The sequence below is a fragment of the Vulpes lagopus genome, chromosome 1 (assembly GCF_018345385.1).
Source record: "Vulpes lagopus strain Blue_001 chromosome 1, ASM1834538v1, whole genome shotgun sequence".
NCBI classification, from domain to species: Eukaryota; Metazoa; Chordata; class Mammalia; order Carnivora; family Canidae; genus Vulpes; species Vulpes lagopus.
In genome coordinates this window covers 123683507-123700890 of record NC_054824.1, presented here as the reverse complement: position 1 = coordinate 123700890, position 17384 = coordinate 123683507, and the positions used below count along the sequence as shown (strand labels likewise).

Genomic DNA, 17384 nt, shown 5'->3' with positions numbered 1-17384 from the left:
TCTTTCTCTTGATCTTATGGGGAAAGCTTTCAGGCTTTTACCACTGATTTTTATGTTAGCTTTGGGTTTTTCAAAAATGCCCTTCATCATATTGAGAAAGTTTCCTTCTGTTTCTGCATACTGGTTTTTTTTTTTTTTTTATTATTGTTTTTTGTTTTTGTTTTTAATCGCAGTAGATCCCCATTCTCTTTCTTTTGCCATTTGGTACTTTAATGTACACAGAAATCTTGGGAACATTTGAAAATGGCATGTTGGGGCTCCTGGCTAGCTTAGTTGGAAAAACATACAATTCTTGATCTCAGGGTCATGAGTTGAAGCCCTACATTGGGTATAGAGATTACATACATACATACATAAATCTTTTTTTTTTTTTTTAAAGATTATTTGTGAGACAGAGAGCACGAGCAAGGGTAGGGAAGCCAGAGGGAGAGGGAAACATAGACTCCTCACTGAGCAGGGAGCCCGATGTGGGGCTCAATCCCAGGACCCTGGGATTATGACCCAAGCCGAGGGCAGACACCTAACCAACTGAGCCACCCAGGCACCCCCATACATAAATCTTAAAAAGAAAATGGCATGTTGAAGGTGGCAGAGCCAGAAAATAGGAAAAGTTTTGGTTCCTAGATTTTTGCTTGGAGAATTGCTATTGGCAATGGGATTTTTTTAAAAAGATTTTATTTTTAGTAATATCTACACCCAATGTGGGGCTCACATTTACAACCCCAAGATCAAGAATTTTAAAAAGAGGGTAATTTCCCAAATATATAGAAAGTTGTTACTTAAACAATGAGAAAAAAAAATCCATTGGAAAAATTAGGCAATGGATATGAACAATCAATGGAAGTAAACGTCAGGAGCCTTTAAATGAACGTGAAGATGTTTGACATCATTCATAATAAGAAGAATGCAAATAGAATATTGGAAATTTTTTTAAAAAGTAAAAATGCAAAAAGTATTACAGTTTCACCTATTTATTGGCAAAAAAAATGTTTTAAGCACTGTTGTATCAGTTTAGGTTCAATTAAAGGAGCAAAACCACTATGATTCAGAATTGGCACTTTTCTTTTTTTTTTTTTTAATTTTATTTATTTATGATAGGCACACAGTGAGAGAGAGAGAAGCAGAGACATAGGCAGAGGGAGAAGCAGGCTCCATGCACCGGGAGCCCGACATGGGATTCGATCCCGGGTCTCCAGGATCGCGCCCCGGGCCAAAGGCAGGCGCCAAACCGCTGCGCCACCCAGGGATCCCAGAATTGGCACTTTTCTATATAAATTAGACCCCATGCAATTTTGGGGGTTGATAGAGAAGTCCATGCCAGGCTGTTGCCTGTGTGTTGGGCCTGAAAGCACTCTGATTTGCTCAGCCTGGTAGTCAGGAAAGAAAGTTGGATGTGAAGAAGGGAGGGTCAGAATTCACTGTAACTCACAAAGACAGATAGTACCTACATGTATCTTTTACCACCTGCACCCATGTGATGCTTGTGACCTGCAAGAAAAGCCGGTGTCCTTTGGCATGAAGCTGCATGCATGCCTTGCCCAGTTCCCAAAAAGTCTGAAGGAAAAGAAACTGCAGAATATGGAGGAACTGGAGTAGCTATATGGTCCTGAATGCCTTCCCACACTAATAAAGCAAGCCAGTAAACCAGTATTCTTTGTGAGAGGCTACACTGCCTGGTGTCGTAAACTGAGCTGCTTTCCTTCTGCCTTTCAGATTTTGTACAAATTTCTCTTGTGGCCAACTCAAACTCAGAACCATAAAAAAAAGAGAATTCTGGGAACTAGTTCCAGGTCAGCTGAGCTGACACCATACAAATCCAGTACAACTACCACGGGAAGGTGTAGAAAAGGAGAGATTCTCACTCATTGTTAGGAGAAAGATATGACAAAAGTTTATTCATTGCAGCATCTGCAGTATCAACACTATGAACAGTTTAACACTATGAATGTATTCATCAATAGAAGACTGGTTGGTTAATAATTTATTGTTATATCTATGCATTGGAAAGAATGATCGTCACATGAGAAAATCCTCAAATATAAAGTGACAAAAGCAATATGTAGAATATAGAGCATGGTACTTTTAATATATTAAAAGATATATTTTTTCTATATGTAAAATATGTCAGTAGGAGTATATTGAAAACATCATTGGAAACATACTGATGATATGGTTGCCTCCAAGAAGAACTTAGTTCCTGGGGGACAAAAATGAGATGGAATATTTGATGATACAATTTAAAAAGTTATATACTATGTGAATGTATTATTTATTAAGAGTAAAAATATTTTAAAAATCCTTTCAAAGAAATTATTACACACATTTCTTTTTTTAAAAAATATTTATTTGAGAAAGAGAGAGAGAGCATGAGCAGGGGGAAGGGCAGAGGGAGAGGGAGAAGCAAGCTCCCTGCTGAGCAGAGAGCCTGATTCAGACCTTAATCCCAATCCCGGGAATCTGGGAATCATGGCCTCAGCTGAATACAGATGCTTAACCGACTGAGCCACCCAGAAGCCCCCACGTGCATTTATTTCTTCATGTTGTTTCCGGTATATGCCTTTTGAAATTAAGATCTTAAAAAATTCTAGTCACCTGTTTTCTCTATGATCTATAAAACACAATGTACCTTTATAACTCTTTATTAAAAACAGTGAAAAACTTTGTAATTTTTAATCAGATTAGGCATTTTTATAATCCTTCAGTAACCACTGAAAATGTATGTGGAGTTATGATAAAATAATCACTGGTACCAGTTCTTATGCCTTGTTCTCCTGGCTCCCAACAGACTCATTCACTATCCTGAATTTTCCAACAACCATTCCCTTGCTTTTCTTCAGTTTTACTCAAACATTGTATCTTTTATTTGTTTTCAAAGATTTTACTTATTTATTCATGAGAGAGAGAGAGAGAGAGAGAGAGGCAGAGACATAGGCAGAGGGAGAAGCAGGCTCCCCAGAGGGAGCCCGATATGGGACTCAATCCCCGAACCTAGGATCACACCCTGAGTGGAAGGCAGGCACTCAACTACTGAGCCACTCGGGCATCCCAAACATTGTATCTTTTAAATACATATTTAGGGACACTGGTGGCTCAGCGGTTAAGCATCTGCCTTCTGCTCAGGGCGTGATCCTGGGGTCGGGATCGAGTCCCACATCGGGCTCCCTGCATGGAGCCTGCTTCTCCCTCTGCGTGTGTCTCTGCCTTTCTCTCTCTCTCTCTGTGTCTCTCATGAATAAATAAATAAAACCTTTTTTTTAAAAAACTATATTTAGCTTTGTAGGTCTTGAGGCTTTCTAGAAACATTACGTTGTGCTTTCTCACAAATGGCTTTAGTTTTTGCTCAATATGATGTTTTTAGATATATCCATATTGACCCATGTAGCTGTAGTGACTTCTTTTCCTTTCCTATATGGTATGCTACTATATGAATATATCGTAATTTATTCATTCATTCTGTTGATGAACATTAGGTTACTTCATATATGTATGTATATGTATGTTGTTATCACAAACTACATGATTATTTTTATGCACATATGCTAGAGTTTCTGTAGGTTGTATGCCTTGGAGTGGCATTGCTTGGCTAAAGGGGGCACATGCCTCTTTGACATTACTCGATCTCATTAACTTGCTGCCCGGAGCAGCTGGCCTGGTCTAGAGTCCTAATAGCAGTAGGTAGGAGTTCTTGTGGCTCCAGAGTTTCATCAACATTTTATACATATTTTTTTACATAGTCCTTTTTAATTTTTGCAGCCTAATAGCTGCAAAATAGTGTGTCACCATAGTTTTTTTTTTTTTAATTTTTAGGGGCACCTGGGTGGCTCCATTGGGTAAGTGTCTGCCTTCGGCTCAGATCACCGTTGGGTAAGTGTCTGCCTTCGGCTCAGATCATGATCCCAGGGTCCTGGGATTGAGCTTCACGTCAGGCTCCCTGCTCATCCGGGAGTCTGTTTCTCCCTTTTCTCCTTGCTTGTGTTCTCTCTCAATATCTCTCTCTCAAATAAATAAATAAAATCTTTAAAAAACAATTTTTTTTTAGAGAGAGTGAGAGCATGCACATGTGCATGAAAGGGGGATCGTGACCTGAGGTGAAGTCAAGAACCAGAGGCTTAACCAGCTGAGCCACCCAGGCAGGCATCCCTCACCGTAGTTGTAGGGCTCATTTCCTGGATTAGTCTAGTAGAACATCACTTCATAAGTTCTCCAAGAAGAGAAAATCGTTCCACTTTCCTCTTCTGCGAACTGCCTGCTCACATGTTCCACTCATTTTTCTGATGCATTGCATTTTCATTCCTGTGAACCAGCAATTCTTTATAAATTCCAGACATCTAGCTTTCACCAGTTATTTGTATTACAAATGTCTTCTCTCATTTTTTTTTTAAGATTTTATTTATTTATTATGAGAGAGAGAGGCAGAGACACAGGCAGAGGGAGAAGCAGACTCCACGCAGGGAGCCCGACATGGGACCCGAGCCCGGGACTCCAGGATCCCACCCCAGGCCGAAGGCGCTAAACCGCTGAGCCACCGGGGCTGCCCTCTTTTCTCATTTTTGGCCTATCTTTTCACCTTCTTTATCTTTTGGTTTGGAGAGGCTACATTTTCAGGTGGCTGAATTATCAATCTTTTCCTTAAGTGTTAGCACTTTTGTATTTTGTTTAGAAATTCTATCCTTATACCACCAAGGTCTTAAAGATACTTTCCTGTGTTGTCTTCTAAAAGTTTTATGTTTTATGTTTAGGTCTTTAATTCCTCTAGAATTGATTTTATTAGAATGAAGTAGATCCAGTTTTCTTTTCAAGTGGGTAACCAGTTGTCCTGTTGCCATTTATTGAAGAATTCATACCTTACCCACTGATATGCAATACTAACTGCTATAAACCAAGTACCCCAGTATGGGTAGATGTGTTCCTAGGTGCTCTGTTGCCTGATTCTTAGTCTGCTTTTATTCCATATACCAATACGAACAGGGCAGCACCAGCATCTATCAAATTGCCTTCTCTGATTTTCAGATCCCTTTCTGATTTTGGCCTCTAGGGATTTCCCTTGTGAGCTCAGCTATGCATTTAAAAGGATGTTTCATCCAGCATTAGATTTCATCATGTATTTCTATGTCCGTAGTTGAGAGATTTCTCAGACTATCTAGTTAACCACAACCCAGTGATGTAAAGTGAAGTTGCTTAGCTGATTCCTAAAACCAAATGCTTGTGATTATCTCACCTTAAGGATATGAGGCAAAAAAGAAAAAACAAAAAACACAAGGTGCTTGTGTATAAAGGAACTTTCTCTCAATAAAAGAAATAAAGATGACATTTTTAAATAGCAAACATGTTGGAGTACATTTTGGCTAAAGCTTCACATTAAACAAAAAATTGCATTAGGCAGATCAGCAAAACCTGGTCAAAATTATACTTAGGTATCCAAAGTAAAATAAAGCAAATGAGCCAAAAATAATCAGACCCTCATGCCTGTTACAGGAAGAATAAAGCCAATGAGATAGATATACAAGTTCTGTCATGAAACAGCTTGGGGGCGGGGGGATATGGGAAAATGTGTCCATTCTGATGGACAGTTGTGGTAGCAAAGCACTATAAGCATCAGCACTATGGACATCAATTATATGCGTCTCATGATAGTTATTAAGAGAATTAAATGAGGGCAGCTGGGGGATCCCTGGGTGGCTCAGTGGTTTAGCGCCTGCCTTTGGCCCAGGGCATGATCCTGGAGTCCCACGTCGGGCTCCCGGCATGGAGCCTGCTTCTCCCTCTGCCTGTGTCTCTGCCTCTCTCTCTCTTTCTCTCTCTCTCTCATGAATAAATAGATAAAATATTAAAAAAAAAAAAAAAGAAGAAGAAGCTTACAGTGTGATGGGAAAGACACACATTAAAAAAAAAAAGAAGAAACAGAGATGAAAGAGAGGTAAATCCCAGCCCTGCCTCCTGAAGAACTTCTAGTTGAGTAATGAAAACAGAAACCCAGAACTTCAGAACATTCATCCCCCTTAAAAAAAAAAAAAAGAACATTCATCCCCCTTGTAATTATAATTATTTGTTTAATACACACCTTTTCACTACACAGTAATGAAGACAAATCAGAGTCTCTTTACCACTATATCCCTAGCAGTGTCTGCCACTTAAAACACCCAGTATTTGTCAAATATTTATTGTCAAATATTGTATCAAGACTATCAAGGATTCACAGTGGGCTCACTGCAGTATTAGCAGAGTATTTTAGACACCCTGCCTTTATATTGTATGTGGGGTATGCTGTGTGTTGAAAGAGAAACCTTCAGTAGGAGCTGATCATTGATTATCAAAGTTGTGGGGTTCTTTTTCCAAAGTGAAAAAATTTTGGTTAGCAAGCCTTCTGCGTAGGAAGCACCTTTGCTACTGGAAAGTTAAAAGGGGCCAGGAAATGATATGAAACAGTATTTGTTTTTGATTCTAAGTTTTATTTTATTTTTTTAAATTCTATTTAATTAATTAATTAATTTGAGAGAGCAAGCGAGAGACTACATGAGCAGGGGGAGGGGAAAGGGCAAAGGGAGAGAGAGAAGCAGACTCCCTGCAGAGCAGGAAGCCTGATGAAGGTTCACCCAGGACCCTGAGATCAAGACCTGAGCCCAAGGCAGCTGCCTAACCAACTGAGCCACCTACGCACCCCTAATTTTAAGTTTTAAAGAGGAAGGGTATAGTATGACTCAAAGTCAAGAACCATAGTATACCAAAACAAAACAAGAGGAAGGGTATAGGGAGCCACAAAATTTCATGGTTCTAATGAAACTAGAAAGGCAGTCAGGGCATAAGTCAGAATGGAATACAGATTGTACCTCTTGCCCCAGAGAATGCCCTGCAGTCTTTCTGTCTGAGGAAGTGAAATGTACCAGCAGCAGGCCACAGGAATTTGGCACAAGATGAATACCAGCAGGGTGGCCTTGTTAAGGTGTTTGTATCTCTTAAAATTCTGACTCTGCTCTTTACTGTCCCCTTGCTTCAGAGCACTACAACCACCAATGGCTTAGATCTTCTTGAGAGCTGTTTATCCAAACTGATTTTTTTCTTTACTAAATACCCTGAGCTTTTCATGCCCCTGTAAAAACTCAACCTCTCTCTTCCTTGTTTTCAAAAAACATTAAAAAAAGAGAAAAAAGACAGAGTTCTCAAATAGTAAGATATACAGGCTTTTGTTTTTATGCCTACTAATATCTTTTGTCTTAAAAATATAACCTCATTACAGGCACTAAGCATATTTTTGTGGACCCTCAATGTGGACAGGGATCACTTTTTATATTTATTTTATTACTCCCAATAAGCCTAGCTCAGTGCCAAGCACATAGTAAGCACTCAGACAGCCATGGAACAGGTAACAAACCTAACACACTGTACACTCTTTAAGATGAGGGCAGCCCAGGTGGCTCAGCGGTTTAGCACCGCCTTCAGCCCAGTGCCTGATCCTGCAGACCCGGAATCGAGTCCCGCATCAGACTCCTGGTGGGGAGCCTGCTTCTCCCTCTGCCTGTGTCTCTGTCTCTGTCTCTCTCTCTGTGTCTCTTATGAATAAATAAATCTTAAAAAAAAAAAGATAAAATAAAAATTGAAAGTAAGAATTACATGTGTTCATTTCTCTTGTTTTCCAATATATAGAGTACCCTATTTGGATGCCCTTAAAAGCTCTTAACTACACTTTATTTTTTTATTTTTCAAAGATTTTGTTTATTCATGAAAGACACAGAGAGAGGCAGAGACATAGGCAGAGGAAGAAGCAGGCTCCCCACAGGGAGCCTAATGCAGGACTGGATCCCAAGACCCCTGGATCATGACCAAAGGCAGATGCTCAACCACTGAGCTACCCAGGTACCCCACCACACTTTAACTGCCTATTTAGATTAGGTCTTTAAATTTGTTCCATGAAAAAATAACATACTGCAACTTATGAAATGACAAAAATAATATGTTTCAAAAAGAAGGCTCTGACAAAATTTTGGTAATTCAATACAAGGGTATTTTTATCATTTATCTAGAAGTACAACTCAGTATTCAGTTTATTTTGCACTAGCTATCTCTTTACCTGATACTCAATACCCAAACATCAACAAATTAATTTTTATTAAAAAATACTTTTAACAAATTATTAATTTTTTAAAATTAAGGTTTTTTTCTTAAATTTGTACAGATGAAGAAAAGTAACACACTGGACAAGTTATTAAGTATAGTCTCAGGCTTGTATGGAATTGTGACTGCCTTCAACAATTAATAAAATTTGTTTCCAAAGATCTTCATACTAAGATATGTTTGTCTATGTAGCCTACTGAAGACAGCCAGAAATGTGGCATTCTCAAGACAACACATAACTACTAAATGTAATGCCACAAACCAACTTACTTTCTTTAAAACTTCACTAAGTAATTCCAAGGAGTACAATTAAACATTTTAGGTTCCTAATGTTCATCCTAAAAATTAGGTGGTCTTTTTGGACTTTTTCTTCTCTGCTTCTTCCTTTTCTTTTTCTATTTCTGTTACTTGTAATTCAATTTCTTTGGCACTAAACATCTGAAAAGAAAATATTTTAAAAAGCAAATTTCAATTATAGCAGTAATTTCTAAATAGTTCCAATATGGAGGAACCAATTATATCTTATACATTTATATTTTCTATTTAAATTTTAATTTTATATCTTCAAAAATATGAATATATATATAAGCAAAATACTTATAACAAATATGTACAAAATCTGAATTCTGATATTTCCACGATCATTGTGCTAAGAAAGCAGGGCAAAGTGTTATATTGCATTACATATCCTATATATGCATATAACTCTGAAACATTTTAATGCAGGCTTATTCTATTTATGAGTAAGTAACTCATTATTTAACTCCCCTCTCTATCCAATTGTGTGATTCTGATAGGGTTTTGCCTATTTTATCAGCCATTAGAATAGCTACAGAGGTAGTGAAAAGATGACTTACACTGCTTTGTTTACAACTCCTTAAATATAAAGCAAAAATATATTTTATTTTATATAAATCAATTTTATTATATTTAAAATTAAAGATGGGAGCAACTTGCTCAAGGATATACTATTAAACATCAATTTGCTGGAACTTAGGTCTAACTCTAAATTTAAACCTAAGTCTATCCAATTCCAAAGCATATACCCTATTTGCCACACAGCGTATCCTGAAATAGCATGTGGGTGGGCGGTCTAACTTTGCTGCCAGTGCACATACCATCCTACCGCACATTAGTAAGAAATATATGCATGACTGGGTGTGTATATTCATGTGGGTATATATTATATGTGTATATGATGGAGCTGGAAAGGTGACCCTGGCCTCGGTGGTTTTGTGTCTTTGTGGTGTTGGCATATCTATCCTGAGACCCTTAACAGCAGGGGTGACAACACAGCCCAGTTCTCTCCACATGCTGTGCTCAGCACCACGATTATTTTTGTGGCGCCATGCAGGGGCAGAACCTACACTCCACTCCCCATTTTTCTAACTCCCCATATCCCCATCTACTAGTTGACTAGTCAAAAGTGGGAATGTGATGTTAAAACAATGTAACAACTCAAAAAACAAAAACCCTACTGCTCCATCCAACACTGATTTTAATATTATTTCCTCTTGAAATATTTCCTTCAAAACAAAGGTATATGTAAAATAATACTTTTTATTTTTTATTTATTTTTTTAAGATTTTATTTATTTATTCATGAGAGTCACAGAGAGAGAGAAAGGCAGAGACACAGGCAGAGGGAGAAGCAGGCTCCATGCAGGGAGCCCAATGTGGGACTCGATTCCGGGTCTCCAGGATCACACCCTGGGCTGAAGGCAGCACTAAACCGCTGAGCCACCCAGGCTGCCCAAAATAATACTTTTTAAATAAGATTTTATTTATTTATTTGCCAGAGAGAGGGGGAGAGAGCATAAGCAGGAGGGAAGAGCAAGGGGAGAGGGAGGAGCAGGCTCCCTGCTGAGCAGGGAGCCCTATGTGGGACTCAATCTTAGGACCCTGACCTGAGCTGAAGGCAGACGCTTAACCGACTGAGCCACCCAGAGACCCCTAAAATAATATTTTTAGTATACTTTTCATATAGCTTCCCATGCTTTAAGTGCTTTTTACAAGCTCAGAGATTTGGCAAAATATACCACGTACAGTTCTACCTAAGGAACAACAGTGAACCACGTTTCAAATGATCTTTAGCCAATGAGTCCTCTATCACAGTACTCTGGACGATTTACTTTGTGATTCAGCAGTTTTAACCCATAATGCTACCAAAAAGTATACAAAAAATAATGCTAGTCTTGCCACAAAGAAATACAGAAAGGTTATTACATTAGGTATTAAAATTTAAGTCTTACAGAGGCTCAAGGCACTTTTTTTTTTTTTTTAATTTTTTTTATTTATGATAGTCACAGAGAGAGAGAGAGAGAGGCAGAGACACAGGCGGAGGGAGAAGCAGGCTCCATGCACCGGGAGCCCGATGTGGGATTCGATCCCGGGTCTCCAGGATCGCGCCCTGGGCCAAAGGCAGGCGCCAAACCGCTGCGCCACCCAGGGATCCCATCAAGGCACTTTTAAGTGAAAAGAAGAGAACATAGATAAAAACTAGTAGCCAATCAAGGGATGGAGGCTTTTTGACATAATGAAGGATAATACTATGTAAGAAGCCTGGAGGCCCAACAATTATACAAATGATAGCTGAATGACACTGGCTGGAAGCATATCTTCATTTCAGAATATCTAAAAAGATAAGGATGGTAATGGCTCTCTACAGGAATACATTGTTTTAATTGTGCTTTGCAGATACTGCATTTTTAATAAATTGATGGGGTTTTATTATTTTTTTTAAGTAAGTTTTATGCCCAACATAGGGCTTGAGCTCACTATCCTGAGATCAAGAGTTGCATGCTTTAGAGAATCCCTGGGTGGCTCAGCGGTTTAGTGCTTTGGCCTTAGCCTTCAGCCCAGGGCGTGATCCTGGAAACCTGGGATCGAGTCCCACGTCGGGCTCCCTGCATGGAGCCTGCTTGTCCCTCTGCCTGTGCCTTTGCCTCTCTCTCTGTCTCTCATGAATAAATAAAATCTTAAAAAAAAAAAAGAAAGAGTTGTATGCTCTACCAACCTGCGTTTTCTACAAATTGAAAGTCTGTGGCAACCCTACATCAAGCAAGCTTATTTTGCACCCTTTTTCCAAGAGCATTTGCTCACTTTGTATCTGTGTCACATTTTGGTAATTCTTGCAATATTTCAAATTTTTTCATTACTATTATATCTGTTGTGGTGATCTGTGATTGGTAATTATGACTCACTGACAGCTCAAATGCTAGCTAGCATTTTTTAGCATTGTATTTTTAAATTAAGATATGTATTTGTTTTTAGACTAATGCACACTTAAGAGACTACAGCATTGTGTAAATATAGCTTTTATATGCATTGGGAAACCAAAAAATTCATTTGACTTGCTTTATTGCAGTATCGGCTTAATAACAGTTTTGGAACTGAATCCTCAGTATCTCTAAGGTAGGCTTGTATATGGGGCTGGGAATAAATCTCCAAAGACAATATATTATACCAATCCCAATATGACTACTCAGTAGGGGTTCTTACTTACAAGAATATATTCTAAATGGGGTAAGCCTACATATAGATTTCAGCTCCTCTAAGTCTTCACAAAGGACCAAGGATAGGTAACTGCTTGCACAAGCACATACAAATTAGTGGACGTTAGCCTACAGAAACAAAACAGATGTCATCATAGTGTCAGTGGATGCTAATGGATGTTTCAGGCTTTTAATGAAGATTCACAGGTGTCAACATTTTGACAAGATTCAACTGTTATCCAATTATTTTATGCTACAGATGTTTTTTTTTTTTTCTCTTTGGTTAATGACTTACTTTCAAAGGCTGGTTTCTTCTTATTATAGCAAGTTCAATGTTTTTTCCACCAGACTGGACAACCTAATATAGAACAAGCACAATATTAAAATTACTTCAGCACATTTTATTTTTAGTAAGGAAATAGATAAGAAAAAAAACACTTGTTTTTCTGAGTATGTTTTATTAGATCACTTACTTCTAGCAAAGCTCTTATTGCTAATTTGATAGCCTCATTGTCGTTTGCTATAGCATCTTCTGTGTAATTTTTTTCTAGAAATTCTCGGACTGTTTTAGCACTTCGGCCTATTGCATTTGCCTTGAAAAATACAAGGTAATTATTAATATCATTGCAATACAAATGAATTTATGGTCACTCAGTGAATTTCAGAGTTTACTGAGATATTTCTTACCAAATGAAAATTATAGTTTTTGAAAACTTAGGAAACATTTCAGCAGCTCATTTTGTTTCTATGTGAATAACATAGTCATGATTGCATGACTCATCTTCAAACATACCAATACCTTGTCCTGGTTAATGCCTTCTACTACTTTAATGGCTCTCAAGTCCTTGATAACCAAGGAAGACTGAAATAGTTGAAATTCAAAATATATACAGAGGAGAGGAGGTATGACTTTGCAATGTAGTAAAAAAGGAGGAAAGAAAAGAGGAAAAAAAGGACATTGACCCAAAGAACAAAACTGTTTACATGAATAAGGACTGTGTTCTTAGAACTTGGAAAAAAATGGTCATCTAATTACTGATTCATTATCTTTGATTCTATAAGTGAGTAAAGATTCTTCTGTTCTCTTCCTCATTTTTCTTTGTTCTTTAGAAATTTTCATCAGATGAAGGAAAGAGGCACATGATTTTCCGGGCTGCATAGCCACAGGTAGTATAGACATTTTTTTTTAATTTAGTCTAAATATGTAGGCAAGTATTAGTGATGATAATGATGATGATAAAGTAATTCTTATTAATAGAGCACTTATGTGCCATGCACTATGCTAAGCATTTTACATGGATTATTTCCGTTAGCCAATGCTAAACAATTAAATTATTTCCTTTAGCCAGCACAAAAACAATAGTTACTATTACTAAGCCCAGTTCATGAATGAAGAAATGGGGGCTTGAAAAGGTTAAAACAAGCTATCTCAACTTCAGTGCTATTAACATTTTAGCTGAATGATTTTTTGCTGTGGGGGGGCTCCCCGGTACACTATAGGATGTTTAGCAGCCTCTATCCATTAGATGCCAGTAGCATCTCCACCCCAGTTGTGACAGACAACCAAACATGTCTCTAGATATTGCCAAGTGTCTCTTAGAGGGTAGAAAATCACCCCTATTTGTGAACCAGTGGCCTGAATAATATTGCCTAAGATCACAGATGGGATAAATAGAAGAGCTGAGCTTTGAAACCAAGTAGTCTGAATTGACATTCCAAGCTCTGAAGTCTATAAACTATGCTGCCACATGCCCCTTTGCTATAATGAGTGTAGAGAGAGGAAAGAACCAGCGGAAAGGCTCATGCTTTCACTGAAGGATCCCAGGACTGAATGAGCGAATGTCTCAGTTCTAACTAGCTATGGTTAGTATTATGATTATAGGAAAGAGATTTCAAAAGAGAGCATGAAAGCATACCTTTTGTACTGCATGACAGTATATTGTTCTGGTTAGAAGATTATTTTTACTTCACAGAATTTTTTATATTCCTTTATATTTCAAAGGATTAAAAAAAACACCTGTGAAATTTTAAAATAAATTTTGTGGCCTTGAAATTTCGCTAAGATCAAAGACTATAAGATAGGAGTTTATCCAGAAATCTCACTGAGCCCTCAGAAGGTTACTTTATAAATTCCTGGTGACCTTCCTAATTCTTCTAAATGGTGATGTAAAATTCTCTAATTCTTACTTACTTGGCTGGTTCCCTAAAATCTTATTCTTGCCATACTTATATCCCCACCCTTCTTCCAAGTCTATCACCCACCCTAGCCCACTTCAACAGACTGTTAGTTTTGCAATTTTTTTTCTGCCTACCTATAATGATTAATGATAATTTTCTATGGCAAAGATTATTAGCAGTCAACCCCCAAATCCATTCTTCCTTTGTGACAGAACTCTGGGCAGTGTGCCTGCTGAAAAGTGTCATTTCCTAGCGTCAGTTAATAGGAATATATAAGTAGAAATAAATGGGTGGAACTGTAAAAACTTTTGCTGCCTGGAATGCAGACAGGCTGGCTAGAGATCTGGTAGCCACATGAGAGAGCATGGGCAAAGACTAAGATAATAAAAGAGACAAAAAAAATAAAATAAAATAAAAAATAAAAAATAAAAGAGACAAAAAGCAGCAACCATCTGTCTTCAAACTTATTACATGAGAGAAATAAATCTTTATGTGTTAAGAATCATCATATCTCTGTGGTTAAGAGCCAAAACAATACCTCACAGATAAATCTTTGCATATCTTAAAGATATACAGAACAAAAATCGATGGGGCACTGGAATGGCTCAATCAGTTAAGTGTCTGCCTTTGGCTCAGGTCATGATCTCAGGGTCCTGGGATCACCCAGTGTAGGGCTCCTTGCTTAGTGGGGAGCCAACTTCTCCCTCTGCCCCTCCCCCCACTTGTGCTCTTTCTATCAAATAAATAAAAATCTTTTTAAAAAGAATAAAAATTGATAAAGAAGATAATTTTGGCAGGAATACTTTACTTACTTTCGGAATTTCTTAGCTGATGAGTAATACAATAGTTCTTCTTTATGTGGTCTTATACAGAAAGTATGGATGATTCTTGATCTTTCTTATCTCTTTTAAATCCACTCCAATCAGGCTCTCATCACTATGAGGTGTTCTTGTCGAGGTCACCCATGACCTGCTCATTGCCAGAGCCAATCATTTCACTTTTTTATCTGACCCATCAATGGCTCTGGTCAGCTGATCAGCTCTTCTCAGAATACTGTTTTCAATTACAATCCAGGACACCACTCTCTAGGTTCTCCTTATTCACAGATGATGCTGGATCCTTCCCTACCTTCCACTAGTCCACTACCCCTGATCTATATCAGGTCTTGCCTGGATTATTATTGGGCACAGCCTTCTAACTTGTTTGCCTGATTCTACACTGCTGCACAATATATGTCAGATCATGTTACTCTAATATGCCAAAACCTCAGGTAGCTTTCTACATCACTCTCTTTTAATATCCAAGTCCTATCTATGGCCTTTAGACCCTACAAGATCTAGCTCCCTCCTATATCTGCTACTGATCCCTCATGACTATCATTCTGATTCACCACAGCACAGTCATACGCTCTGCATAGATCTTGGTATCTCATAGATATGGAACATATTGCTTCCTTGGAATTTTGCCCTGATTGGTTCCTCTGTTTGGAATACCACAGAAATAACTACCTGGGCTGCTTCTTCACTTTCTTTAGGCTTCTGTTCAAATATCACCTTTTCAAAGGTGCTTTCCCTGACTACCTTACCTACCAATCACACTCCATCCTCCCAATCTTGTTCTTTTTCCCCCATAGGACTTATGTATGTGCCATCTGAACATATTTTTTGTCACCTCTATATCCCCAGAACCTAGAACAATATTTGATATTTAATTCAAATACTTATATACTGAATATTTGTTAAATTATATACTGATAATAGATTTTACTTTGTAACTTTTGATGGTAATTATCTTTGAGAATCCTACACTATAACATCCCTAAGTACAGCAATATCATCAACTCACATGCTTACTGCTCTGGTACTCAATTCCTTCTTCATTTCTGGCCCTTTAGGAGTTTCTGTCTTTTCTGTGAGTTCAGCTATGCATTAAAAACATATTAATGATCATTCTAGCTTTCTACATGGTTATAGCAGGAGAGTTTTTGATTAGTTCAATTTAATGTAATACACCAAACTCCAGAACCTGTTACTCCACATTAAAAAGAAATACTTTCTGCAATATAAAAATATGTAAAGAAGAAAAAAAAATATTTAAAATAGGGTGTCCCCTCACCACTGATCTGGATACTGCCAAAACTACAGGACTGATTCTTTTCTGTCATGGAAGGGGCAGCTGTATGCCCTCACTGGAAGAGAAACTTAATCTGGATATGACTTTCCTTTCCCTATATCAAATGTCCCACCTTCTGTGAACCTGATGAATGCTTTCTTCACCATCATGGGATCCTACAAGACCCTGCTGGTGACCAAGGAGGAACTGAGAGCACTTATGCCCATGGGATTCACTGGTCTTATCATGTTCTCTAATCCTACAGAAGCCAGCCTGATAAAAACAGGGAATAGCCAACTGAAGATTCAGTTATAGCATCAGCATCTTAGGGAGCCAGGTTTCTATTCTACAAGATCCTGTATGTGCCCTGAAATAGGAACCATTAACTAATTTCTTTCATAGCCACAAATCTAGGAATCAAGGGATAGATGTCTCATTAAGCCCCTAATGGCTGATTAATAAAATTTTTGCTTCTTGAATTGTATTAAAGGTCCTACTTCCCAAATAGGTGGAGTGGTGGGGAAGGGATAAGAGGCAGTGTTCTACTAGGAAATATAACAATTTCACCTAACTAGAAACTGAGACTGTTACTTGGCAATTTTGAACACCTCATGCCTTTGAACCAGTAGGCAAATAATGGGTTATCAAAAAGATGGTATGATTTATTCTGATTATCAAGATATATAATGGGACCAGGAAGGAGATGTCTAAAACTCTCATAGTATTCTCATGTAAAGTGAAAAAAGCTAATGGAAGGCTCTATAATCCATTAAGACAGGATCATTACTGGACCATAATGTTAAAAAAAAAAAAGTTTGTGTTACATACCAGGTAAAGAACCCCAACAAACCAAAATTCCGGTTGATATCAGAGGTTTCTGTTCTCATTTCTGCTACAGGTCATGTGGCCACAGTTTATATTTTTAATCTCCTATTTCTACTACCCATTTCACATGTCCTCTATGTGCACCTTATAAAACTACATCACTGCAAAGTGTTGTCACCATATGGTACCATAACTGTGCCCTCAATGGCCCATTATATCACTTTATCAGGCTACTGGTATAGTAAATCAGAGTAAAAAACAAAATATAGAAATGAATGAAAAGGGGAAAAAAACCCACCTGATCTCACAGCTAAAGTGCTATATGTAGTCTCCCCAAAACAGAAATTCTACCACAAGATTTTATTCTACTTTTTAAGACTGGATAACAGAATTTATGTAACACACATAGGGAATCATTTGGCCCCAGCAGAATGTAATGGAAGGAACACTGTACTAATAAAGCAGAAGACCCTGAGTTCTAATGACAGTTTTCTTATTAACTAATGATGTGAACCTAAAAAACAAAGAAAAACCAACTTAACTCCTGAGTCTCACTTACCAAATATGTAAAATTAAAGTTTTCTAATGTTTTTTTGTTATTTTTTAAAAGCTGCATTTGATTTCAACCAAAATCTTACGAGAAAGTACAATATGTGAAATCAGTTAA

General features: G+C 37.8%; 1 protein-coding gene across 1 annotated transcript in view; it reads right to left on the bottom strand.

The window, feature by feature from the left end:
* Positions 1-7837: 7837 nt before the first annotated feature.
* The window catches only part of PSMA8 (proteasome 20S subunit alpha 8), a 37205-nt gene continuing 27658 nt past the window's right edge, over positions 7838-17384 (bottom strand). The window contains exons 5-7 of the mRNA XM_041761684.1: positions 12076-12195; positions 11898-11960; positions 7838-8547 (exon numbers count right to left, since the gene is read on the bottom strand). Coding sequence (XP_041617618.1) covers positions 8455-8547; positions 11898-11960; positions 12076-12195 — 276 coding nt within the window. The 3' untranslated portion in view covers positions 7838-8454. The remainder of the gene's footprint in view (positions 8548-11897; positions 11961-12075; positions 12196-17384) is intronic.